We start from the raw sequence: 27,721 nt of genomic DNA, 5'->3' as shown, positions 1-27,721 counted from the left end.
CAGGCTCTACTGATGGAGGCAGCCAGGAAATCCCAAAGACCAAATTTTGTTAATGTTTAATTTATACTATTTCCCCTTTCCTCATCTCCCCGTCCCCCCATCTATCTCCCAACATGTTGAGGCTCAGGGCCTCGATTATTTAAGATTCGGTGGTAAGGTAAATTCACATTAATGATCAAAGTAAACATTTCAGTTCTCTGGCACTTTGTCAGGACAGTATGATCTTTCCCTGAAGCTCTGTATGAAGGGCACTCTGGACTGAACACTCTACGTCTGTTTCCATTTCTACTCCTTCATGCTTCAACTCCCTTCTCTAGCAACTGAATGCTCTGGGGAGCTTGAACAGAACCCCTCCCCAACCCTCACCCCACCACTTCCCCCCCTCCCCCCCCATACCTGAATCTAGCAGCTCCACTTGGCCTTGACTGGAATGCTTCTCTATGTCTGACATTGGCAAGTCTCAGGGGTCCTCATTCTGCTTGCACCCACCCCTGGGTGCACAGGGGTGCACAGTCCTCAGTGCCCTGAGGTTAGCAGGAACAGAAATGGATATTAGGCTCACCTCTCTCTGGCAATGGAAATCTAAAGTCAGGTGTCTTATTTTCTCTAGTCCTGCTAATTGAGGTTGGAGAACTAGACTCTATCAGTTCTCTATCTGTCATACAGTGGAGACATTCATAATAACCAAAGTCTAATTTGACCACCACCATTTAGCTCTCTGGCACTAGCATGTTTCTGAGCTTTATGTGTAGACTCTCAAGGTGAGTCACTCTGGAATTTAAGCTCCTGTCCTGTTAGCTTATGGCAAGTAAACAATCACTATCATGACATACATTTTGGAACTTAATGCATACTATTTTATATTTTTCTCCAGAATGTGGCTACTGTGTGCATGGTGTTAGTGAGAGTACCAGTGACAGAGCTGGCGACAAGACCAACAATGGCCCCTGCCCTCATGGACCTCATGGTCCAGTTTTAGGAGAAACGTTTCAGTGTTCCCCACAATAGTATCAAACATGGTAGTAGTAACAGATATGGTAATATCTAACACTTAATCCTTGTAACAACCCTAGGAAGTGGGTTCTATTTCTACCCTTATTTTATTGCTGAGGAATTTGAGGTTTACAGTGATGGAGTCATTGCCTTGGGTCACCTGGGAGGTAAGTGTCAGAGTGGAATTCAACATTGGCTTTGGGAGCCCAGCTCTTGACACAACTCTGGGCTGCCTCCATGATGACCACAACATTTTGGATCATTTTGAATAATGGTGTCACCGATCTGTGTCAACAATAATGTTTTCTTATCCTTTAATTGTGCAGATGGAGCCCACAATACATATTCACCAAGACAATCTCACAGGTACCAGCATTTTTATTTTATTTTATTTTATTTTATTTTATTTTATTTTATTTTATTTTATTTTTACTATTTATTTATTTTTGGGAGAACACAAATTCAGGGGGGTGGGCAGAGAGAGGAGAACAGAAAATCAGAATCAGGCTCTGTGCGGACAGGCTGACAACAGCAAACCCAATGTGGGGCTCAAATTCATGAACTGTGAGATCATGACCTAAGCCAAAGTTGGATGCTCAACTGACTGAGCTACCCAGGTGCCCCACTAGCATTTTTAAACTTCTGATTTAGATATACATTTTGAAAACTTTTTTTAAACTTTTTTTTTAACGTTTATTCATATTTTGAGAGACAGAGCATGAGTGGGGAGAGGCAGAGAGAGAGAGAGGGAGACACAGAATCTGAAGCAGACTCCAGGCTCTGAACTGACAGCACAGAGCCCAATGCAGGGCTCGAACTCACAGACAGTGAGATCATGACCTGAGCTGAAGTTGGACGCTTAACTGACTGAGCCAGGCGCCCTGAAAACTTTTTTTTTAATAGCAAATGGTGATGGTTGCCACAGACTTCTGTTTTTAGTACTTCATAAATCTGCAGTGAAGTTGAGATGAACAGAAGCCAAAACTTATTCTCTCTTATACAGGAATAGAATCTGAGACAAGTCTCTTTAAGGTGTCATCAACCTCTCAGAAAGACCCTTGCCCAAGTTCTTCTTACATATTTCAAAAGATAACTGAAGGGAAACAGATGTGCCAGAAGTTAAAAGAACAGACTGATCAACTGAAGACTAAAGTAATATTTTAAAAGATTATGACCAATAGAAGTGACCAAATTCAGACATAAGACATCATGCAATTAATGAAATATTGCATTTTTTCACTACAGGTACAAGAATTTTCCAAAAGCATAGCACAGGACTCTCCTTGTCATTTGCAAGACAAGAAGCTGGTAAAAATTTTATCAAGTTTAAACATCTTTGTTAGGGAATTTGATGTGCATAAGTATGAATGACTTTATAGCACCATGTTTCCTCTACACTGGGGGGCATAGAAATGTTCTGGTGGAAATGTTTTGCTGAAGATTAAGGGCTATGACCTCCAGAGGCCTAGCCTTGTGTTTCACATATGTTGTACACTTAATTATTAATGATTAATTGAATTGAATTAAGACCTTTAATAATCTATTTCAAGCTTGATATATTTGGTAACTAGTACAAAATTTTGTGAACGTTTAATTTATACTATTTCCCCTTTCCCTCTACCCAACCTCTCAACATGCTGAGGTTCAGGATCTCCTTGATTATCTGGCTCAGGGGTTTGTGTTATAGGAGCTAAAAGAGCTTAGAGTTCTATTTCTATGTGTATTTATCCCTCGTTCATTCTCAGAGGAGTCTATTACTTATGGCTATTATTCCTCAGTGGCCACCCAACAATAAATCTGAGACCATGGTAGGCTTAAGAGAATAACATGCCAGCTGTTATACAGGGCAAGTCCATCCAGAGTTGGTGGGTCCTGGGGGATACAGATTATAAAATTTGCCAATATCTGACAACTCAACATATAAAACTTTGAAAACTCAAACCTGATCTTAAAACTATGCTTTTCAGATGAAAATCTGTGATTTTCACATCCTTGCTTGTTGTTGCATTTAATCAAATCACTAATTTATATTGTAACCACAGTTCATCAGTGCCAGGGTTGTGGGAAGTTGGGGTGGAACATGGTAATGGGGCAAAAAGCTGAGATTGTTAGAGCCAGAAATGTGCAAAGTCAAAGACGTCATTCAGGCCACTGGGTCAGCAACAAGGCAGGTGGTCAGAAGTCCTGATGTGAAGGAGCACGAACAAAGCAATGGCAGGCTGTGCGGGAGAAACCAGACAGTATAGAACAGAGGAAAGGAGGACTCAAATGTTAAGAGACACAGTTGATCACTCTCATTCATCTATTGTATTAATTAAATAACTTATTAATTAATTAATTAATTCAACATATACTTATCAGGTACTTCCTATGTCCAAGACTCTGTACCAGGCACTAGAGATTTGGAGATAAAGAAACAATTTCTTTTTCAAGTGGCTTACAGTCTCCTGGGAACAGATAGGTAAATAGACAAGCAACATGAAGCTTGAGAAATAATGCTAATGGCAGCTTAGAAGCGGCTCACCCTTGACAGTTAGAGGGTACTTTGCAAGGCTCTCTGGAAGTGACTGACCTCGGAGTTTGGCATTGTAGGATGAATATGTATGAGATTGACAGGTAGTTACAAAACAGTGGTCCAAGAAAAAGAATCACCAGTCACAATGGCACAGGGGACAGAAAACCCTGATGGGATGAGGAATCGTGTGGTACTGTAATTAGCCAGATGGAATCCAGGGTTCATGTGGTGAAGAGGAAGGGACAAGACAAGGACTATTCATGAAAGACCTTTAAACAATGCTAAGAAGATTATATTTCACCCTGAGGTTGAGTGAGAGGGCAACACTGGAGGACTGAAAGCCAAGAAATGGTGAGCACCATGGGGGCAAGACTTAGGGACAAAGCCTGGCTAGGAAGCCATACTCCAGGTAACAAGTTATGAGCACCTGAACCAAAACTAGCAATGAGGATGGAGAGGGGGACAAATCTAAGAGTTTAACAAAGTGGTTGCACATTAAGAGGGGAGAAGAAAGGAAGGGAGGAGGCTTGGGTGAGTTTCAGATTTCTAGCGTGGGCAACCAAGGCCAGGACTAAAAATGGAAGATCCAGTTCCTAATGGGTGTGGGAGGCAGGCAGGAGGCAAGGTGCCAAGTTCATTTTGAGGTCCCTGTAGGACATCCAATTGGAAAGATCCAGTAGGCAATTAGAGCAATGGATTTGGACCTCAGAGGAGTTGCTTGGGCCAGAAATGTAAATCTGGATATAGTTGTGGGTTGAAGCTATGAAGTATATGAAGTTTACTCCCAGGCAAACCTGCAGAGTAAGCAGTAAAGAAGCCCAAGGAAAGAATCAGCAAACAGGGGCAGGTAAAAGAGGGTTCCTCAAAGGAGACTGACAAGCAGTGACCTCAAAGCTCAAGGCAGACCTGCAAGGGGCGGAGCTGTAAAGCCAAAAGAAAAGAAGGGGGTATGGGCCACAACAACACATGTTCAAATAACAGGAAAAAAAAAATCAAGAAGTGAATTGGATTTGGCAACCAAGAGATCATGAGGGACCTTGACAAGCCCAGTTTTATTTAATGAAGTGATTCTGTAAAAGCCAGATTGCCAGAGTGAAGCAGTGAATGATAAAGGAGATATCAAAAAAGTCTGGTTTTGGGGTGCCTGGGTGGCTCAGTTGGTTAAGCATCCGTCTTCGACTCAGGTCATGATCTCACAGTTCGTGGGTTTGAGTCCTGCATCGGGCTCTGTGCTGACAGCTGAGAGACTGGAGCCTGCTTCAGATTCTGTCTCTCCCTCTCTCTCTGCCCCTACCCTGCTCACACTCTGCCAAAAATAATAAATAAATATTTAAAAAAATTTTTTTAAAAAGTCTGGTTTTCAGGAACTGGGAGAACACAGATTTTTTTTTTTCAACGTTTATTTATTTTTGGGACAGAGAGAGACAGAGCATGAACGGGCGAGGGGCAGAGAGAGAGGGAGACACAGAATCGGAAACAGGCTCCAGGCTCTGAGCCATCAGCCCAGAGCCTGACGTGGGGCTCGAACTCACGGACCGCGAGATCGTGACCTGGCTGAAGTCGGACGCTTAACTGACTGCGCCACCCAGGCGCCCCATAGATTTTTAAAGGGCTGAGCAAAGCAGAGGGAACTGGTTCAAGGCACTAGCCTTCTGAGGCCTCAATCCAGGAAGTTTCCCCTTGATGCTAGAGGATATGAGGGCATTCGTATTAGGGCAGAGATGAGAGTCAAGGTGATTCCTGACAGTGTCAGCCTTGGCCTGAGATTTCCAGGCCCATTTGATTCAGCATTGGAAGAAGGCCAGAGAGGGCGACACTAACCTTCTCAGCATGAACAACACAACAGAATGGAAAGCATCTGGATGTTGGAACAGACAATGTAGTTCTATATACTGGCTGTACCATCTTAGGCACCTCCCATCTCAGAGTTGCCATGAGGATTACATGAGGTACATTTATAGCTAGAAAACTGTGCCCTATCTTCTTCTGAGATATAACACAATTTAAATCCCAAGATCTTAAATTATAATTTGTAATTGACTTTCTCTCTTTTCTCTTTCCTTTGAACACCTAATTCCTTCTTACGTTTTCACTATCTGCATGCTACCAATTCCTAAATTCCTGGTCCTACCTTCTCATCTACAGCTCCAAATGTTTGTGTGTATCTTTACTTGGCTCTCCCACTCTTGCTGAAAATTCTACATGTCCATTCAAATTGACATTCCATTCAAATCTGTTAGCCTTTCCAAATTCCTCAGTTTAGTCAGGGGTTCACATTCTTTCCGCCTCCCAAGCTAGAAACCTGAGCATTGTCAGTGAGATTTACAGTAGTACCAGGCAGGGTCCTGGCAGGAACTAGATGGTTTATTCCGATGGAACAACTGAGGGGAGTTTAATAAGGCATCATTTTACAATAGCGTGGGTAAGGTTAAGGGAAACCAATAAGGGACAGAAAGCATCTCATAGAAGGAACAGTGGGGCAGAAAGAAAGGAGGAAGAGCAGATATTGGAGCCTAGGGAGAGTAGCTGTAATGGTAGGAGTAGCTGACAAGCTCTGCTTTTGGTAGAGAGACACAGCCAATCCACTGGGATACAGGCAGGAGGACATCAGGGAAATAAAGACCCCTACCTCATCTTTCTTCATTTCCTCTCTTCTGTCATTGCTTTCCATTGACTGAAACCAATGCCAGGGCAGGGGAGCCTATTGGTGCAGTCCACTGAAGGTCAGCTTCCTGGCTGGGGCACGGAGAAAGATGGAGGACAAATCTGGGTGGGGGGAACATGGAAGACATCTACCACACTTGCCATTTTTTATGCCCTATGGTCAATATGTTTCCAAACTTGGAATAATAATCAGATTTAATAATGATGATGGTGATGATCCTGGCAGTAAGCATTAACTCATTTAATTTTCACAGTATGAGGTGAGGGCTATTATTGTCTCGGATGAGAAAACTAAAGTTTAGAGTTCAAATTGACTAAAATCATAATAATTATTAGGTGAAAGAGTCTGAATTTGAACCCTGGGGTGTCTGATCCTGTAACCCTATTGTTGTGTCCCTCCAACCATCCTTTCCTCTCCATGTTCATGGACACTGCCTGGTCCAGGCCTTCCTGAGCATCCTTCAAGCCTGATGTAGGTCTCACTTCTTCCACTGAGCCATGGCAAAGTGCCATGGCAAAGTCCTTGAATCCCGTTTCTTTTCCCAACTGGAATAAAATCCCTGAGACTGATGTAACTTTTGTATCTCTCACACATTTGGCCCAGGGCCACGTATAGGCAGTGCTCAGGGAATATTTAGCTATTGGGGCTGCAGTGCTGAAGCCTCTATACATCAAGACCAGACCTTAACCTGCACCATGTAAGTGTTAATCTGCACGAGGCTGCATGTGTTGACGTCTAGAAGACCCATTTGAAGCTCTGGCTAAATTTCCTAATGCCCCATCCCTCCAAGTGCCATAGACTCAAACTCAGATCCTCTAACTTCAGTCCCTTTTAAGGTCCTTGTGGCTTCAGACATACCTCCTACAGCTCCAATTTCCTCCCATATACAATCGAGATAATAAAATCTACTTTGCAACATTTACAACATTGATGTGTGGATTAAGTAAGATAATGCTCAGGAAAGGGCTCTATAAGCTAAAAGCCATTCTGCAATAGCACAGGACTATTGATATCCTATTAAGGAGTTCAGAGGCCTCTGAGTGGGCCCTGGGGAAGAAATCGGAAGTCGCCGTATTGAAAAAGCTGTGTGCTAGAAGGGCATTGTGAATGTGGAGATGCCTGGGTTGCCTCTGTTTTAGATGTCAGTCTCTGAAACAAAACAATTGCCAGGAGAAGGATGGTGGCTTCATTTTGAAACTACCATAGTGTACACCCTCCTTGTATTTTGGGGGGAAACAACCACTCATGCGTGATTCTGGTGACTTTACTGCTACAGGTCCTGGAGAAACTGCAGGGACATCTTGAACTACTGGAGCAGGAGTTTAGGGACAACAAGGAGAAGCATCTGGCTTTGAAGCAAATTCACAGGCATGAATCCCCAGCTGTCGGTGACTTTGATCCAGAAAGGTCAGGCTTAAACTGTGTGAGGTGGAGGGGTCAGAGGCAACCTCCTTCAGGTGGGATTCTGATATGGCTGCTGGCTTAATGCTTGCACAGCCCCTGGCCTAGGGTCAGCAAAAACTGTGCCATCACTGAACAAGTGTTAGCGCATGAGACAAACAATGTGGAACTCCCGCTATGTATAAAGTCCTGTCCTGGGCACTGACCCAGATGGAGTCCTCCACATGAACAATTGTCCCCCAGAGGAGCAATTTTGTACTACAATCCTGCCCTTTGTTGTGTGTCATAACTGGTTCTGAGACCCAGAACAGTGTAAGAAAATCCTGGAAAGGCTCACACGCTAACCCCAGAGGGCCTTCTCTCTAAGCTCCTTGTGTCCTGGCCTTCATCCCACTCCTTCCTCTGTCTCCCCTGCCTGGTGCTTCTGTCCTTCCCTTTTCCCCCCTTTTCTTTCCTATCCGCAGACAATTCCAAAGGGGCAGTGGGTATGAGAGGACCATTGCTAGGTTGGTTAATGTGGGGGTGAAGAACCCACAAAGCCTGATAAATTTAGGGAAAATGTTAAAGCTTGAAGTCAAAATGACTTCTGAGTTAATTCACATTAGAAACTTGGATGCAAACTCACTGAAGTTTCCAACTGGCCATTTTTATGGCCCTGTGCTCCTCTCTCTCCAATCCAAACAATTTTAAGATGTATTCCAGGACTCAAGGCTAGGATTGTTTCCATTTAATTTCCTGGTATGAATTAAAAGAATCCATTTAGGAGACTTAATCTCTGTAAATTCAACTCTTTCTATTCATTGCATTTTGACACGGAATCTTTCTTGATGCCAGATTACTTTAATGGTTTATATTTCGGCACTAGTGTCCTGAGGTATTTTTTCCAAAGTACAATTTCACCTTTTCAAAATGAATGAAATCTCTGTCTACTGTTATTTCAATACTGAGTAATTAGACAGCAAGGATGAGGTTTTAATATTGATTTTTTTTTTGCCCAAAGGCTTATTTTGTTTTCTGGGAAAAGAAAGATCTCTACATACTTTCACTATTTATTTAAAAACTAATAGAGTAAGGATATTTATTTTCCGAGGAATCCCACTTGTCTAGGCAGTCATTTTAAAGTTGGGCCTCTGTGCACATTCAGACCAAAGTTATGCAACACCTTATTTATATCCTAGTTACACCCACAGTGTGCTGGACCCAGTATAAATCAAAAAAGTTTCAGCTGTAATTATGTCCCATATACAGGAAAAGCTTTCAACACTGGGGCAAGGGAAGGACCCAGTCTCTCCGAAACTCGGTTAAAACCACCTCAGAGCAAGCAAGGCTGCTCCGTTTGACACTGGTCCTCTTGTTCTCGCATGGGCATAATGTGGCAGTGAGCAGAACCCCATACAATTAATTGTCCAGAACCTTCTAAGTGTTGAATCTAAAGGCCATTGTAGATGGCTTTCTGCAAGGGAAAGAATTCTGCAAGTTCATTGGCTAATTACTTGTTTAAGTCTGCTATGTGCTCTTACTAAAACCTTATTGGGGCACCTGGTGGCTCAAGTAATTAAGCATTAAGCATCCGACTCTTGATTTCTGCTCAGGTCATGACCTCGTGGTTCATGAGTTTGAGACCCGTGCTGACAGGGTGGAGCCTGCTTGGGATTCTCTCTCTCTGACTCTCCCATGCACTCTTTCTCTCAAAATAAATAAACGTTAAAAAAACACAACAAACGTATTATTGCCTTTAAAAGGTAATATGCAAAAATAGTTCTTTTATTTCATGCATCTTGTTTGTCAGAATGTAGTCTGATAGTCATTTCACACGCTGACCCCAGAAGTCAAGGAGTCAAGAAATGGGGTTCTGCCTCCACCAATCCCTCTCTCTGATATTATCAACATACAATCTTGTCTTCTGCTTTACGGAAAAGATCACAAAATCCCTCAAAAATGTCTTTTCTCCATCTCCAGATCTGCATGTTTTCACCTCTTCTTTCTTCCTTCACTCACCTCCAACCCATCTGGCCCTGGTCCTTGGGTCCATTTCTTCCCACTACCTTCAGGTCTATCTCCACCATTTCAGAACTTCCTTCAAATTTTCAGCCTCTCCTTGTCCTCTGCTTAATTCTCATTTGCCTGCTAGATTAGAGCATATTTTCCTATATTTTACTTGATTATCAACAGTTTTCCATGCATAGATCTTTGTCCCACCGCTTGCTGAGTACAGCAGCCTTTCCCACGGGATGAAAAGGCCACTTTTATCATATAAAAAACCCTCCACGTATAGATAGGACTGGTTCTCTTCCATCCCATTGATCTGCGTTTCTATTTCTACATTAACCATACAGTTTTAAATTAGTATAGTCTAGGGGTGCCTGGGTGGCTCTGTCGGTTGAATGCCCCACTTTGGCTCAGGTCATGATCTCATGGTTTGTGAGTTCGAGCCCTGTGTTGGGCTCTGGGCTGACAGCTCAGAGCCTGGAGCTTGCTTCAGATTCTGTCTCCCTCTCTCCTCTCTCTCTGCCCCTCCTCCACTCATGCTCTGTCTCTTTCTCTCTCAAAAGTAAACATTAAATAAATAAATAAATAAATAAATAAATAAATTACTATAGTCTAGTGTATATTTTGACATATTTCTTCTTTAGATTTTCTTTAGCTGTTCTTGAACACCCTTCTTACTAATAAACTTTATAAATAGCTCACCAAACTTCCTTAGGGACATGCCACTCAAATTTTGTTCAGAATTGTGTTGAATTTACAGATTAGAGAAGAGTTGAAATCTTTGCAATGAGTAGTCCCATCCAGGAGCATGTTTTCTTCATGCAGATGTCATGCATGTTTTGTTAGATTTATTCCTACCTATTTTGTAGGTCTTCTCAGCATTATTAACAGATGTTTTCTGTAATTGATATACAGGAAATAAAGAAAAACAATATATTTAACTTCTGCTGGGCTATCTTATGTATTTCTGTTCATCGTGTTTTTTGATTAGCTGTTGATTGTCTTAGTTTTTAGGTATGACAATCATAGCATTTGAAAATAATGACAGGTTCCCCCAACTCCCATTTCCCCCTAAATATTTATACTTTATCTTTTCTTCCCTGGTTCTTATATATCATATTTTTTAATCAATTTATTTTATTTGCTAGGTTTTCCAAAACAATGTTAAATAATACTAGCAAGAGCAACCATTCTTTTCATATTCCAAACAGTAATGGGATTTTTTTCAAGTATGACTCTTGCTGTAGTTTCAAGTAGATAAGTTCATCAAGAAAGTTTTCTTCTATTCTTGATTTACTAGGATTAGATTTGTTTTTTTTAATGTTTTAATGTTTACTCAAATGGGATTTAGAAATCTATTTAGTTTATTTCCTAACTCTATTCATATAATAATAAAATGTATTAATAAATATCCTAATGTTTAGTTATAGAATGATTGGGAAATTTTTCCCTTTTCTTTTTATGTTTCAAAAGGGTTAAAGAACTCACCCATAATCCCACTTGGATTTGGTGCCTTTTGGACTGGTGGATTTTTGATTATTTTTTCTATTTTTCTCTGGTTATTAGTTTTTTGCCAGATTTCCTACCTCTTTTTGAGTAGATTTTAATACTTTATGTTTCTATAGAGACTTGTCCATTTCATCTAGATTCTAAACTGTATTGGCATCAAGTTGTTCAATCCCATTTGATTTAAAATTTTTCTTCTGGCATATTTCCTTTCTCATTCTTAATGTTATTTATGCTTTTCAGTCAGACTTTCCAGTGGTTTCTTTTATAGATATTTTCAAAGACAATGTTTTATTTTATTAATCAAATTCTTTTAAATTATATTTATTTCTCCTTTTGGGGGGTTCATTTGGTAGTTCTTTTTTCTATTTTCCTGTTTTGGATACTTAGTTTATTGATTTTGAACTTTGCTCCCTTGTAAGTGCATGCTACAGCTATAAATTTTTCTCAGAGTACTGTGCTAGCTACATTACATTGGTTTTATATGTTTTTTTTGCATTTATTATTTACTTATAGAGTGTCCTTAATGTCTATTAACCCAAGAGTTAGTAAGATGAGTGTTAAAATTTCCAATTAGTTGTTTGTTCTTGTTGTTGCTTTTTGTTATTGATTTCCAGTGATCAAATTTTTAAGACTTTAATTTTTTAAGACTTTAATTTTTTTTTTTTAATTTTTTTTTCAACATTTATTTATTTTTGGGACAGGGAGAGACAGAGCATGAACGGGGGAGGGGCAGAGAGAGAGGGAGACACAGAATCGGAAACAGGCTCCAGGCTCTGAGCCATCAGCCCAGAGCCTGACGCGGGGCTCGAACTCACGGACAGTGAGATCGTGACCTGGCTGAAGTCGGACGCTTAACCGACTGCGCCACCCAGGCGCCCCAAGACTTTAATTTTTAAGAGCATTTTTCATAGGAAAATTGAGAGGAAGATACAGAGATTTCCCACATACCTCTGCCTGCACACATGCATTATCACCATTATCACCCCTCACCAGAGTGGTACATTTGTTACAACTGATGAACCTACACAGATCCTAAGTGTTCAAAGCCCATTTTCTGCATTAATGGTTTACTGTTGGTACTGTACATTCTATGGTTTTGGACAAATGTATAATGACTTGTATCCATCTTTATAGCATCAGAGAATTTTCACTGCCCCAAAAATCATCTGTACTCCACCTATTCATCTCTCTGCCCCCACCCCAACCCTTGGCAACCACTGATCTTTTTACTATTGCTATTTATTGCTTTTTACTATTTCCAGAATGTCACATAGTTGGAATCATGCAACGTGTAGACTTTTCAGATTGGGCTTCTTCCACTTAGTAATATGCATTTAAGGTTCCTACATGTCTTTTCACAACTTGATAACTCATTTTTTTTTAGTGATGAGTAATATTCCATTGTCTAGATGTACCATAGTTTATTTATCCATTCACCTCCTGAAGGACATCTTGGTTGCTATCAAGTTTGACAAGTATGAATATAGTTGCCATAAACATCTGTGTTCACGTTTTTGTGTTGACATAAATTTTCAACCCCTTTGGGTAAATACTGAGTGCATTGGATTGTATGGTGAGAATATGTTTAATTTTTAAAAAAACTGTCAAACTGTCTTCCAAAGTGGCTGTACCATATTGCATTCCCACCAGCAGTGAATAAGAGTTCCTATTGCTCCACATCCTTGCCAGCAATTGGTATTGTTAGCATTCCATATTCTGACCATTCTAATAACGTATAGTGGTATCTCATTGTTTAAATGTGCATTTCTCTGATGAACTATAATATGGAGCATCTTTTCATATGTTTATTTCCCATCTTTATATCTTCGTTGGTGAGATATCTATTAAGGTCTGTAGCACATTTTAAAATTGGGTTGTGTGTGTTTTTTTATTGTTGAGTTTTAAGAGTTCTTTGTATATTTTGGGTACTAGTCGTTTATCAGAAATGTCTTTTGCCAATATTTTTTCCTGGTCTGTGGCTTATCTTCTCATTTTCTTGACATTGTCTTTCTCAGAACATAAGTTTTAATTTTAATGAAGTCAAACTGATCAATTATTTCTTTCAGGAATAATGCCTTTGGTGTTGTATCTCAGAAGTCATCACCATACCCAAGATTATCTAGGTACTCTACCATGTTATCTTGGACTTTTATACTTTTGCATTTTACATTAGGCCTGTGATCCATTTTGAGTTAATTTTTATGAAGGATATAACATCTGTGTCCAGATTCAAATTCTTTTTTCCACATGGATGTCCATATGTTCCAGCAGCAACTGTTGAAAAAACTATCTTTCTTTGCTCCATTGTATTGCCTTTTCTCTTTTCTCAAAGATCAGGTGACTATAGTTATGTGGGCCTATTTCTGGGTTGTCTATTCTGTTCCACTGATCTATTTGTATAGTCTTTCACCAATACCACACTGCTTTGATTGCTATAGCTTTATAGTAAGTCTTGAAGTTGGGTAGTGTCAGTCCTCCAACTTTGTTCTTGTCCTTCAATATTATGTTGGCTATTTTGAGTCTTTTGTCTCTTCATATAAACTTAGAATCATTTTGTCAATAGCCACAAAAGAACTTGCGGGGATTTTGACAGGGGTTGCATTGAATCTATAGATTGAGTTGGGAAGAATGGCCATCATGACAATATTGAGTCTTCTTATTCATAAACATGGAATATCTCTCCATTTATTGAGCTCTTTGATTTCATTCATCAGAATTTTATGTTTCCCTTATACAGATCTTGTATATATTTTGTTAGATTTATACCTAAGTATTTCATTTTTTGGATCTTAATGTAAATAGTACTGTCTTTAATTTCAAATTCTACTCATTCATTGATAGTATATAGCAAAGTGATTCACTTTTGTACATTAAACTTGTACCCTGTAACTTCTCTATAATTGCTTATTATTTCCAGTTTTTCTGTTGATTCTTTTGGATTTTCTACACAATCATGTCATCTGTGAACAAAGACACTTTTATTTCTTCCTTTCCAATCTGTATACCTTATATTTTCTTTTCTTATTGCATTAAGTAGGACTTCCAATGCAATGTTGAAAAGGAGTGGTGAGAAGGGACTTCCTTGCTTTTTTCCTGATCTTAGTGAGAAAACGGTGATACAATTATTAATGATTTGGAATTTGTTGAGATTCTTCTTTGTGGATTAATATAAGGTAAATTTTTATAAATGTAATGGATTTGAGGAAAATGGGTTCTTCCTGGGTAAAATAGGTATTTATATTTATAGATACATTTACACATATACATATATGTATACATGTATATATATATATATATATATATATATATATATACAGATGCATATAGATCCAGCTTGTTAACCAAATTCTTCAGATAGTTCATTTCCTTCCTCTTTTCAATTGATATAAATCATTATTTCCATAGAATCATAGCTCTTAGAACTGTAAAGGATCTCAGGGTGCCTGGATGGCTTCGTTGGTTAAGCATCTGACTTCAGCTCAGGTCATGATCTCTGTGGTTTGTGGATTTGAGCTCCATGTCGGGCTCTGTGCTGACGGCTCAGAGCCTGGAGCCTGCTTCCAATTCTGTGTCTCCCTCTCTCTCTGCCCCTCTCCCACTTGTTCTCTCTCTCTCTCTGTCTCTCAAAAATAAATAAATGTAAAAAAAATATTAAAAAAAAAAAAAGAACAGTAAGGGATCTCAAAATAATTAGATCCAGATAAGCAGAGTATTGTTTTCCCATGTTATAGTTGAGACATTGGAGGCACAGGAAGATTAAGTGATTTTCCCAAGGATACACAGCTAATGAATAACAAAATGAGGATTAGAGCCCAGGCCTTTGGAATGAAACTCTAAACAGGATGCATGTCAGGGCGGGTGTCCATTATCCTTCCTGTCTGAAGCCAAACCACCTTAATAATATAGACCAATGCTATATTCAAGAACTGTTGTTACTAATTAGAATGTTGACTGCATATCCAATAAGATGCTTGTTTATGTTTATTAGAGAAGTGGAAGGTGAAATATTCAAGTTGGAGATGCTACTTGAAGATGTTAAGGAGAAAATTAATAAGGGCAAATATACGTCAGCCGTCTGTCTTCCCGGGAGTTCTCCAATCATCCCTGATGAGTTGGCATCCACATCCTCTCCACCCTCAAATGAGGTAATACAGCAACCTACAGCCTAATTTTATGCCAGGAAAAGATGTTTTTTATGCATTTATAGAATCCTAATTCATGAACTCATGAATTCTATTTTAATATCTCATGAAAATTTAACTTTCCAAAGTCCCATGGAACCAGCTTTTAAAAATTAGAAGCTATTTTAAGTGTTGGTTTTTGAAATATCTTAATAGTTTAAGATGTAACAACGCAGTTTAAACTGATGAACCACTGAAAAGCTATTTCTTCTGGATGAATAGCAACATTTTTGTGGATCGTGCCTGGAAGAAATAATTTTTCTTCTTAATAGTTTTATATTCCCTCTTTTACATAAAGAATAACATACTCAGCAGGAAGAACTATTTTCCACGAGTCCACTTCTGCATTTTCCTTTCTCAAGTTCAATTCTTTTGGATTGTTTACATATGCAAGATTAGGAATTCAAATCAATCACCACCCAGTATTTCTACACTTTTTGTCTTTGTGGCCTCAACTATCAGAACATTCAGACTAAATTAAAATTCTGAGAAATTGAATCATCTGGATAATTGCCTTAAATTGACTCTTTTGTTTCAGACAGAATTTGCCTGTGGCTGACATTCAAAATCTGAATAGGTTTTTGTTAGAGTTAAGAACAAAATGCGGAAGATTATATAAATATTAGCCTTGCCAGAGAAGTGCAGTTGCCCCTTCAAAACAACCTGCCCAGCAAAATTTCATCCATTTATATAACCTTGACACAATGCCTCCCCATCCCAGGCAGAATTCTTTGTTCAGACCTCTGTGCCCCCACAGCACTGTGTCTCATTTGTCCCTGTGCCTTTGTACCTATCTTTTTATCCCAAACATCTCACTAAACGCCTGGTGTAGCATGAATGCTCAGTATAGTAACCTCTGGGCCCTTGTGGATTTAAGAGTTTCAACACCTCACAACTGTCTCCAAGGTTCACAGCACTTTATGCCTCCAGTTCTGAACCTGAACTACCTTCCAGGTGGTGCCAGGGAGCCCAGGAGTCAGCTTAGCCTTCCGCCCAGCAGCTCCCTCAGGTCTGGGTTTGCTCTTCTTTTTTTGGTCCCAAGTTTACAGCACTTGCTGTGAAATAATGAGAACTCTGTAACTTTGTGATAAATAACCCTGAAAAGTGAGTCTACTGCTAGGATCATTCATTCCTTCATTCATTCAGGTACTTTTCAGGTATTGGGGTATAACATAGACAAAGCAGGGGCACCTGGATGGCTTAGTTTGTTAAGCGTCTGACTTTGGCTCAGGTCATGATCTCACAGTTCGTGAGTTTGAGACCGGGATCAAGCCCTGTGCTGACAGCATCGAGCCTGGAGCCTGCTTCAGATTTGGTGTCTCCCTCTCTCTCTGCCCCGGCCCCACCCCTGCTCACACTGTCTCTCTCAAAAATAAATAAACACTAAAAAAAAAAAAAAAGCAGACAAATTACTTGCCCTCAAGATGCTTACATTTATGTGAGGGACACATACAATAAACAAAATTAATGTGTGGTTACAGAATGTTAAAAGTGCGATGCATTTAACATTATACATTCCTGTGACTCTGAAGCCGAACTGCCTGGGTCTGAGTACTGGCTCTGTCACTCATCAGCTTTGTGACCTTGGGAAAGTTACATAACCCTCTCTGTGCCTCAGTTTCCTCCTCTGTAAAATAAAGATAATAAGATCTGCCCAAGCTTCCAAGTCCTCTTCTGCAAAAAGTCTCTGCAAACTGTAAAGCTCTGAACCAAGAGAATTATTGTTTACTTCTCATTATAATTTTATTATCATTTTAGAGCCACAGAGTTAATCCCAGCACTTCCAATTAATTTATAATGAAATAATCTCAAGTGTGGTCCCCAGACCAAGAGCATTAACATCACCTGGCAGCTTGTTAGAAATTGGCATGATGCTACAGTGTCAAGTTAATATAAGTAAAATATGTGAAACAGAGCCTGGCTCATAGAAAGCATACTACCTGGGTGTTAGCTCTCGTGACTATTAAGTAATGGCATGTGACCAAAAGTCACTCCCTCACTGTGGGAGGGCAAAGTCACTCGGGAGACATGGTCAGGGAAGGTAAGATTTGAATTGAGTTGGTTGGGAGGGAGGGATGAGAAGGCAGTAAGTAGGTGAGGAGTCTGGGGACAAGGACCCCAGGTAGGATGTGATGGTGCTTTAGGTGTGGGGTGGTGATGCTGGAGCCCTTGGTGCCCTTTCCCATGGGAACTGGTTGGAGCCCTTTCCCCTGGGACTGCAAACCTAAAGGCAGTCCCTCTGTGTGGCTCCGTGGATTCCCAAGGAACACTGGGGCCATCCTTTGCAGCCTATGTGGGCGTGAGGGGACAAAGGGCACCCCGGCAGGAGGACCCCCTCCTCCAAGGGGCTTGGCGGCCTGGCCCCACAGCCCTGAGTCCTCAGCCCTGCAGGCCCCCCTACCAGCTCCCTCAACACAGCGACAGGCCCCTTCCTTCTCAGACAAGTTCCCAGAGGAAAGAGGGAGAGTGGCCACATGATGTCCCCATCACACCCTACCTTAGGTTGCTCCTTCCCATTATCCCAGGAATGCTGAAATTAAATTCCCACTGACTCTTAGGCAAATAATCCTCCAAAGTGAGACTCTCATGTAGCCTAAGAACTGATTCTAAAAACTTCCTTAAAAAACAAAACAAAAATACCAAATCCCAAACGACAACAACAACAACATGGAGTAACTAGATCAAATGGCCATAAGGTTGTCCTCTGATTCCAGGGTCATGTCCAGCAGCCCAGTCCTGCTTAGTTCAGTTCATTCGGTTGAATCTCTGACCATAACCAGTGTTACTTACTGAATGTGGCTCTGAAACTGGCATTGTTGAGATCACCTGGCTCTTATACTAACACCTTGGGTGTTAGTGCTGGAGACAGCTGCTGGTATTGCTAATGTTTCCCACTCTCTCAGCACTCAGGAAACACCAGTCTGAGGCACGTGTTCTAGATCAGGGCTTCTCCAACTGCAGTGCATCTAGGAATCGTCTGCAAATCTTACTGGATGCAGGCTTGATTCAGTGGGTTTGGGTGAGCCTGCAATTCTATAGTTCTAACAAGCTCCCAGGTGATGCCAATACTTCTGGTCTGGGGACCACACCTTGAGAGTATTTCTTTTCTTTTTTAAAAAAAATTTTTAATGTTATTTATTTTTGAGAGAGAGAGAATAGAGTGTGAGTGGGGGAGGGGCAGAGAGAGAGAGAGAGAGAGAGAGACACAGAATCCGAAGCAGGCTCCAGGCTCTGAGCTGTCAGCACGGAGCCCATGAACCATGAGATCATGACCTGAGCCAAAGTCTGATGCTTAACCAACTGAGCCACCCAGGCACCCTGAGAGTATTTCATTATGAATGAATTGGGAGTACTGGGATTAAATAAACCCCCCTGGGTCTAAAATGATAATGACAAAACTATAATAAGCAGTAAACAGTAATAGTTCTGGTGGTTCAAAGCTCCACAGTTTGTGAAGACTAGGCAGAAGAAGAGTTGGAAACTTAAGAAGGTAAGATTTGCCCAGGACAAATATCACGGGACACTGGATCCCCCAGTTCAGGTGGGGGGCACCTGCCTACATTATGCTCATGTAAATCTGCCTTAAATGTGAAGTGCAGGGCAACCCCTGTAGGCCTAAAAGTGAGAACTGATCAAAGAAAACACAGGGAAAACCCTTTATTTTTTAATTATAAAAATGATTCATGCTTACTGCAAAAAAAAAAAAAAATTAGAAGGTAGAAAAAAAGTATAAAGAAGAACATTTCAAGAAAGAAAAAGCATAGCTAATATATTAGTGTGTATCTGCCCAGTCTCTTTTCTTCTCTGCATACACATATACATTTTTGCAAAAATGAGATCATACTGTATGTATTGGTGTTTTATAGATGTTTTTTAATGTTTATTTATTTATTTTGAGGGGGGTGGGGTAGGGGAGGGGCAGAGAGAGAGGGAGAGAGAGAATCCCAAGCAGGCTCCACACTGGCAGCACAGAGTCCGATGCAGGGTTTGATCCCATGAACCATGAGATCCTGACCTGATCTCAGGTCATTGAGAGTCAAATGCTTAACTGACTGAGCCACCCAGTCAGGCTATACATATAGTTGCCCCATACGTATTGTTTTATGATGCTTTTTTTTCATTTAACATTCTATTGTGGGCATCTCAACAATCACTTAGAATAAATCTATAGCTTCATTTTTAAGGATTCCATTGTATTTCATTATACCAATTCATTTAACCAGTCCCTTGTTGATGGACATTCAGGTTTTTTCCAGTTCTTTGATATGATAAACACTGCTTCAGTAACATCATTTTATATGCAAGCTTTTGGCCATACTTGATATTTCCTTAAAATAAAAACCTAGGAGTGCAGTTAATGGTTCAAGAGGCACAGAGTGCAAATTCTGATAAGCTGGCCCTTAGCAAGGTGGTATCTGTCCAGCTGTGCACGGGAAAGGAGATGTGTTCACCTGAGTGCACCCTGGGTATTTTTTTCCAACCTCTGCTAAAGTGATAAGTGAAACCAGTTTCTCATTGTTTTCATCTCTATTTCTTTGACTATTTATGAAATTTAACTCATTTTCATGTTTCTTGGCCATTTGACATCAACATTTTAACTAATATTTGCAAAACTGAAACCACAGCCACTTTTTTTAAGGCAGACATATTGAAAAATATTAAGAACCAATAATGTTCAATATTGAGGTTTTTATTGAACAAAGTGCTCTCACAAATGCACAAAGGAGTAGAAAAATTATGGTTAATAACACAAACATATGGGTAAAGGTTCAAATCCCAGCTCTGCCACTTACACCCTGTGTGACCTTGCCAGGTTGCTTAAATCCTCTGAGCCTCAGATGATTAAAAATGGGCATTAAAATGGGCACAACGTTTCAGGATGGTGGGAAGGAACAAAGGAGGCTGTATGAGAAGAACGTGACCCAATGAGTGATCAACAAATGGTTGTTTTTATTAATAGGGAGACACTGAAACCCTCCAAAAAATTAATGGACAAAGGATATGAACTAGAAGTCACAAGTAGGAAACACAGCCAATAAATAAGCACATGGGAAAATATTTATCTCCTTTAATAATACAGGAAATGCTAATTAACACAAGGTGCCACCTTCCCCCTCTTGAAATTACCAAAAACATTTTCAGGGATAATTCCTGATGCAGAGGAAGGTGTGGTCAAACTGAGCTGCCCACATTTTGGCGGTTGTGTAATTCTTACCACGTTTGTGGAAAGCAATTTGGCAATATGTATCATCATGCAAACATGTTCACAACCTTTGACCTAGACATTTCCTAAGGAAGTAATTCAAAATATGGAAAAAGCTATCTGTACAATGATGCTTATGCCAGCATTGTTTACAATGGCGAGAAGAGCACGGTTTCTGTTTACATAAAGGGTAAAACCATAGTAAAAAAATACACACGGGGCGCGGGGGTGGGGGCGGTGTCAGGCCTTTTTGGTGAAGTAGTGTAATTTCTCTGTGTTAAAAAGGGACATATAGACACTTTAAGCCTCTAAGTGATTTCTAAATCTCATTTTAATTCAGTTTAATGCATTTCTTTGGAATAGCTTTTAAACCTCTACTAACAGTGGTCAGATTGATGGATTTAAGTATCTTCTTAAATCTGTTCATCCCCTGGTGGAGCTTGGGGTCATTTGAAACTAAGGAAAGAATAAAAGGGGGTGCAGGAGAAGTATTCTCTCATCTGTAAACTAGATTTTCAAATGTTTGGAGAAGGAAAGAAACCAAGCCAGTGTTGCAGCCTTCTTTCTCTGAGCCCCAGGCCATTACAACACAGACCCCATCGAGGGAGTGAGAAATCAGAACTGAAGGAGTCCTGGAGTGGTGAGTTTGGCTGCCTCTGTGTGTGAGCAGCGGAGGGATGAGTCACTTCCTCAGTCACATCCACATCTGTCTGTGCTTTGTGGTGCAGGAGAACCCCAACAACACCTCAGGAAGGCCCAGTCGTGCAGAGACAGCCAGTCCAAGCTGTGCCTGTAGCCACCTGGTCTTTGAATGGTGAGGGCTTCTCGCTGCTAAATTCCCAGGGTGGGTGGGAGCCGGTGCTGGTATAATAGCTCCAGTGAGAGTGGGCGTCAACTACTGGAACAGGTGCCAGAAGCCACTGGCCAAGTTACAGAATCACAGATCTCAGGGCTGGGCATGCCCAGCCTCCCTCCTGATTCACAAACCCTTCTAGCAGTGGCTCGAGTGAGGAGAGCATCAGAGTCATTGGGGAGATTTTTTGATCATGCACATGCCTCAACCTCACCTAGTTATCAGACTCACCAGGGCTGGAGCCCTAGTAGGAATACTTTTAAATATGCTCAAGATTCTCCTAAGTTCCCTTGGTTAAGAATCAGGGCTGCGGAACACGAAGGGTGGTTTGTCCTGTAGTCTGCATTTGAACATTATCCACACGGGAGATTATTGGGCACCATTATATAGCAACTTCTCATGATGAGTGAAAATCTTCCCTGTCCTTCCCTCTGTCCCCAGTCCCACTGGAAATAAGCCTAATCCCATGTATAGGGGTTTACTTCTCCCCATTCTTCAGCAAGAAATCTGGAGGTTACAAGCTGTAATTGTGCAAAAAAAAAAAAAAAAAAAGCTATAGATGTAAAATCCTAAGGAGAAATCCTTCGTGTTCTTAAAACTTTCTTTGGCTCAACTGTTAGGCCATATGGATTCAAAATCCTTTATTTGAAGCTTCTATCAGTTAGTGAGAGGCACCAACTCCAAGCTCAGGAGGCACTGTGGACTTCTGCCAAAGCCTGGCTAATTTACCTTCCAAAGGTCAAGAGTCAAGGAGGGAGGAGCAACCATTCCTTGTGGTTTAGCAACCACTATTACATGTACATAATAAGCTCTAATAGAAGCAGATGACAAGGTCTGAAGTTAGAAAGCATTCCGCCACGGGAATGGGCACTTGTCTAAGTGTTCTACTGAGTTTCCGCCCCCTGAAAAAGGAAACAGCATGCTGTTTGTGCTAAATATGACCATGCGTCATCTGGTGTGGACCATTATTGTAACTGACATGCCAGTCATCAGCTTTGACCCTCCTTTTAAATATAGGAGGCAATAGTGATGCCTACTCCCTGAGTCACCGCAGGCCCACTATTTTTATTTATTGAGTTAAACCTAGGTTTTGGGATTTTTTTTAGATTTTATTAAGTATAATAAAGATAGTTTGACATTTAAAAAACATTCTGATGAAGGATTCAAGGTACTAAATGTTTGTCTTTCAAATTCCTAGTCTAGAACTTGATACTCTTTACATACCAAGTCAAGGACCAATGTCCCAGACTAAATTTTCTGTTTTATCATGGACGAGAGGGAAGGAAAAACACAACCAAGTGCGAAATCAGATCTAACAATGCATCTAACGTTGGGGTGTGAAGTGGAGATACACATGATTTATAAATTGAAATCTTGTTAAACTACCTAATACTCCAAGGAATTAATTGAACAAAGGGCTATATATACTCTTTGCTCTTCTAAAAGATTTGATATCTCTCAGACAAGACATGTGCTTTATGAAGCTAGCTGACCTTTGAGGGATATTTTTATATATATGCAGATCAATGGTCTATATGCTACATATAAAATGCAAATCCCTTTGTGTTATGTCTGATGCAGGATTTGGGATTTAAGAGTCCACTTTAGCTACTCAGTCTTCTTGGAAAACTGTCTTCTCAAGTAGAATTGCCCTTAGCTCTTATGGTTGGCAAGAAGATTTTAAGCGCACAAAGAAGTTTAAAAGAGGCAGAAAAAGAAAGTCATGTGTTAGACTGAACTCACTTGAAAGAGATCCAAGTTTTCCACTTTGGAGAGCAGATGTTCAAATGCCCCGAAGGGGGAGGGTGGAGACAGAAAATGAGGTGTGAGAAAATATGTGACTCAGGAGGAGAGCATGTTTTTCCAAGGAGAGGGGAAGGGCCCAGCTCATCAGCCCCCAACCCCACCAACTCCAGAGCACAGTGGCTCTCTCCACGGAAGGCAGGCCTAGGCATAGGCCTAGGCATAGCTGGGTGTGCTGTATTTGCCAAGCAACTCCTAGGGCTCTCACCCCATCCTCGAGGGGATCAGCCTCATTTCTCACCAGCCACGTGCAGCAGATCTTGGGCACAGTGCCTTCCACACTAAGAATGAACCACTTTCCCGGAGGGGCTATTACCATATCGCTGGGGCTGAGCAAGGGCTTTGTTAAGAATTGTGATTAACTAGAATTCCTTTGAAGGGGTTAGGATTTCTGTGAAGAAGGCAGGCAGAAGCTACAGCCAAGTCAGAGGGTGTCCTGGTAACTGACAATTGTAAGGCATCTTTCTGATGCCCCCTGGTGGCCTTGTACAGCTAAAGTTAACCCTACATGCTCCCTTAGCTTTTAGCCCCATACACACCGGACAAAATCCACCTTGCTGGGCTTTTTAGACACATTCAGCTTATACTTATGGAGCCAAAGCCACGGGACCTAGTACTGCCATGTGGCACATCTTCTTCCCCTGATAAGAAGTGAATTTGAGGGGTGCCTGGGTAGCTCAGTCTGTTCAGTGTCTAACTCTTGATTTGGCTCTGGTCATGATCTCACAGTTTGTGAGATCGAGCCCCATGTTGGGCACTGCACTGAGCGTAGAGCCTGCTTAAGATTCTCTCTCTCTCTCTCTCTCTCTCTCTCTCTCCCTCTCCCCTACTCATATGCGCACTCTCTCACTAAAATTAAAAAAAAATCATTTAAAAAGAATTGAATTTGAGACATGAGTATGAAGAAAACTCCAAATATAATTCCATACTTCAAATTTCTATATTGCATATGTGTGCATGATAATTAGATATTATCCTCTGGGGAACAAACCAGATTTACTTTCAACATCTGGTAGACCTGTTCTTACCAGGCCAAGTTGTCGCTGGGTGCAGTTTCTTATAGGGAAGCTCTCAGAAAGGCAGGCAGAAGGGATCTCTGTGTGGAGGACAACATGCCACGCCCGTATCATCCCAGTCTCTGATACCAGAAATTTAACATTTCAGTTTTACCGATACTCTCATGATCTCTATTAGAAGTATGTTAATAAAAATAAATAAATAAATAAATAAATAAATAAAAAATAAATAAAAAATAAAAAAGAAGAAGTATGTTAAATGTTTATTGGATCTTATGCATCTTTTTTTAGGAAGGAAAATATGGAGAAAAAAGGGCACAGAAGGCCCAGCTGTGGAAGGTGTCCCACTGCCCTTCAAGAAAAGGCACTGCACGCAGACTCAATTCTCGGTAAGTTAAGGGGCCTGGTGCTGTGGGTGCTCTGTCTTCAAGGTCCCTCTCCAGGGGTCTGCCCACTGCAGACAGACCATCTGCCACACCAAATAGCATTACCCAGATTAGGGTGTTACATGTTGTGTTTTTTTGCAAACCGTAAAAAATTAACAATTAAATAGATTCAAACAGATCAAGTGTGGTCAGAGAGTGCGAAAGTGCCCACCTCTGTTTGTGCGGGAGCCACAGGACTCCATGCACTCAGTCGTGCAGTGGCCTCAGTTCTATGTGTCATCCTTGCAGCACGATCCATAATCTGCACCTGGTGAGCTCACAGGACGTGGGAGAGTTGCTGCCGACTTGTCCATAACATTTCTCAGAAGCAAAGAAAACGAGAGCTGGGAGGGGACCTGGAGAGCACCAGGGCATAGAATTCAATGATTTTTAGTCATAGGAGCCTTCCTCCAAAGGTAGTTTAAGCAGAAAAACATCCCTGGCAGAACCGCCCTGGGTGAGGAAGAGGTGAGGCCAAGGCCTGCCTGTTCAGGCAGTTCCTGAGCATGAAAATCATCACCTGAGCCTAGTCTACCCTGTTTCTACGTGAGAAACCAGGTCCAGAGAGCTAACGAGGCTTGTTTACATTCATACAAGCTGTTAGTCAAGAGCCTTTCCTTCAAGTCAGTATTTTTTTGCTATGTCACATGGAGTTCTACTTCTTCTCTGCAGACGATTCGTTTTTTTTTTTTTTTACTTTTTAAATGTTTATTTTTGAGAGACAGGGAGACAGAGAGTGAGCAGGAGAGGGGCGGAGAGAGAGGGAGACACAGAATCCAAAGCAGGCTTTAGGCTCTAAGCTGTTAGCACAGAGCCGATGCTGGGCCTGAACCCATGAACCATGAGATCATGACCTGAGCCAAAGTCAGACGCTTAACTGACTGAGCCACCCAGGCGCCCACCTCCCTTTTTAAAATTTTTTAAATGTTTACTTATTTTTGAGAGAGAGAGAGAGAGAGAGAGAGAGTGAGAGTGAGAGCATGAGTGGGGGATGGGCAGAGAGAGAGAGGGAGACATGGAATATGAAGCAGGCTCCATGTTCTGAGCTGTCAACACAGAGCTCGACACCCAGGCTCAAAATCATGAATCGAGAGATCATGACCTGAGCCAAAGTTGGCCACTTAACCGACTGAACCACCCAGGCGCCCAGATGATTCATTTTCTGATGGTAATAGTAGTGTTTCATTGACTGAACACCTACTATATCAGATGCTGTCACAGAGCTTTCAGAATGTGATCAGAAGGCCCTTGGGGGTCCCTGAGACCCTTTCAGGGGACCACGAGGTCCTCTCTTTCCCAGCTACATATCTGTGCAAAGCCAATACTGAAGGAGATTGAATGGAGGTGCAGCTATGTAATCCAGCTGCCTTCTATTAAGCCAGATATTCAAGACACTTGCCCAAACATAAAATACTGCCTCTTCTAATACTCTTCATTAAAAAAAAAACAAAAAACCTCTTTGCATTAAAAACCTGTTATTTGGTGAGCATAAAATGAATTACTGTTGGTTTTAAATGACATAATAAATAAAATATTTTTAAATGCCTCAGTTTAAAACTCTATTAAAAAAAAAAAGCCTTGGGGTGGCTGGGTGGCTCAGTCAGTTAAGCATCTGACTCTTAATCTCAGTTCAGGTCTTCATCTAAGGGTCATGAGTTCAAGCCCTGCGTTGAGCTCCACACCCAGCATGGAGCGTACTTAAAAAATAATAATAAAAATAGATAAAGAAAAAAAACTTAAAGCCCTAGGACTGTCCATTCAGTCTTGGGAAAATTTGAATGATTCTGCACAAGCAAAAATGACTTGAAATTTATAAATACGTACCTCTATACCAGTCCATCATCAACTGACTGTTGTATAATAGCTCTTCTCCAATACAGGGGGAGATTTTTCACCACAGGTATAAAACAGGGTGCATATTATGATATATGATAGATAAAAACTGTAATAAGCAGAAGCTCTTTAAGGTCCTCAATTTTAAGAGTGTAAAAGGGTTATGAAAGAAAAAACAATTGAGAACTGCTGACATAGTGTATAACATTTAGCTATCCTTATACCCCTGTAAGTAGGAATTATGATTTTTATTTTGCAGATAAGGAAATGGAGACTCAAAGAAATTTAATGACTTGCCAGTCAAAGAGCAGTTGTATTATCTACTGCTGTGTAATGCAGTATCCCAAAACTTAATGGTTCAAAACAAAAAACATTTTCTATCTCATAATTACTATGGGTCAGGAATTTGGGGGCAGCTTAGCTGGGTGAATCAGGCTCAGGTTCTCTCATGAGGCTATGGTCAAGATGTTGGCCAATACTGCCATCATATGAAGGCTTGACTGGACTGGAGAATCTGCTTCTAAGATGGTTCACTCATGTGGCCATTGGCAGGAGGTCTTAGTTCCTCATCATGTGGGCATTTCCAATAGGTTGCTTGAGTATCATTATGACATGGCAGCCAAGTGATCTAGGTCTTTTATGACCTAGTTTTGGAAGTTATACACCATCACTACCACTTTATCTGTGAGAAGCAAGTCACTAAGTCCAGTCCACACTCAAGGAGAGTGGAATTACGCTATACCTTTTGAAGAACATATAAAAGAATTTGTGGACATATTTTCAACCATCACAGCTAACTAGCGGTAGACCCAGACTGCAAACTCAGGTCTGTCTGAACCTCATGCTATTGTAATTTCCTTGAGCTCTGGATTGAGAAGGAATTCAATGACTATTGACTGACTGAGATTTGGGGGGGTGGGGTGGGAAAACCATCCCTAGAGCTCATTCCATTTATGACTTACTCTTTGAAAGATAATGTTACAAAGGAGCGTAATCACGAGAGAAGCAAGGCAGGTAGCCCTGACAGATGCTTTGTCACTCGGCCTCATCTCTCCTGGAACTGAGATGTTGTTTGAACACCCAAGCCTGTGTGCTCACCTATCTGGCACAGGATCTCATGTTCTGGTCTTATCTGGAAGTCTCCACTGCCCACAGCCTGCCAGGTTCTAGACCGGTACCACACACACACACTCTCTATTACTAGCCCCTCTTTGGCAGAGATGAGGGCAAAGCTATAATTCAGTTTCCCATATCAGCTCATGAATTTGATGTAGAGTAAAACCATCTTTTCAATTGTCTGGATGACAAAACACAAGTTCTTGGCCAAAACAGGGT

The 27,721-nt window shown here is 41.0% G+C and overlaps 1 protein-coding gene and 1 long non-coding RNA gene across 6 annotated transcripts in view; one reads left to right on the top strand and one right to left on the bottom strand.

Moving 5' to 3' along the window:
* AKNAD1 (AKNA domain containing 1) overlaps nt 1-27,721 on the top strand; it is a 43,495-nt gene that overhangs the window by 5,334 nt on the left and 10,440 nt on the right. For 3 of the 4 annotated variants that reach the window (XM_086717730.1, XM_086717731.1, XM_086717729.1), the window contains exons 3-6: nt 1,320-1,359; nt 2,239-2,301; nt 15,061-15,217; nt 24,420-24,517. In XM_086717730.1, the coding sequence (XP_086573856.1) occupies nt 1,320-1,359; nt 2,239-2,301; nt 15,061-15,217; nt 24,420-24,517 (358 nt within the window). Of the gene's footprint in view, nt 1-1,319; nt 1,360-1,996; nt 2,146-2,238; nt 2,302-7,449; nt 7,581-15,060; nt 15,218-21,184; nt 21,271-24,419; nt 24,518-27,721 lie in introns of all 4 variants that reach the window. The other variant, XM_025912465.2, reaches the window with a different exon arrangement.
* On the bottom strand, nt 403-26,559 carry LOC147578223 (uncharacterized). Of its 2 annotated transcripts, XR_015254948.1 has the most exons (4): nt 26,378-26,559; nt 24,726-24,909; nt 24,141-24,250; nt 403-524 (listed from the first exon to the last, which is right to left on the bottom strand). It is a non-coding gene; the product is annotated as an uncharacterized LOC147578223 (long non-coding RNA). The 2 variants fall into 2 exon arrangements; XR_015254947.1 differs by lacking the exon at nt 403-524 and having other exon boundaries at nt 24,011-24,250.

This window comes from Puma concolor, chromosome C1, assembly GCF_028749965.1.
Source record: "Puma concolor isolate L17-30 chromosome C1, mPumCon1.1.hap2, whole genome shotgun sequence".
Taxonomy (NCBI): Eukaryota; Metazoa; Chordata; class Mammalia; order Carnivora; family Felidae; genus Puma; species Puma concolor.
The sequence above is the reverse complement of the archived record's forward strand: the minus strand, read 5'-3'. Positions and strand labels throughout refer to the sequence as shown.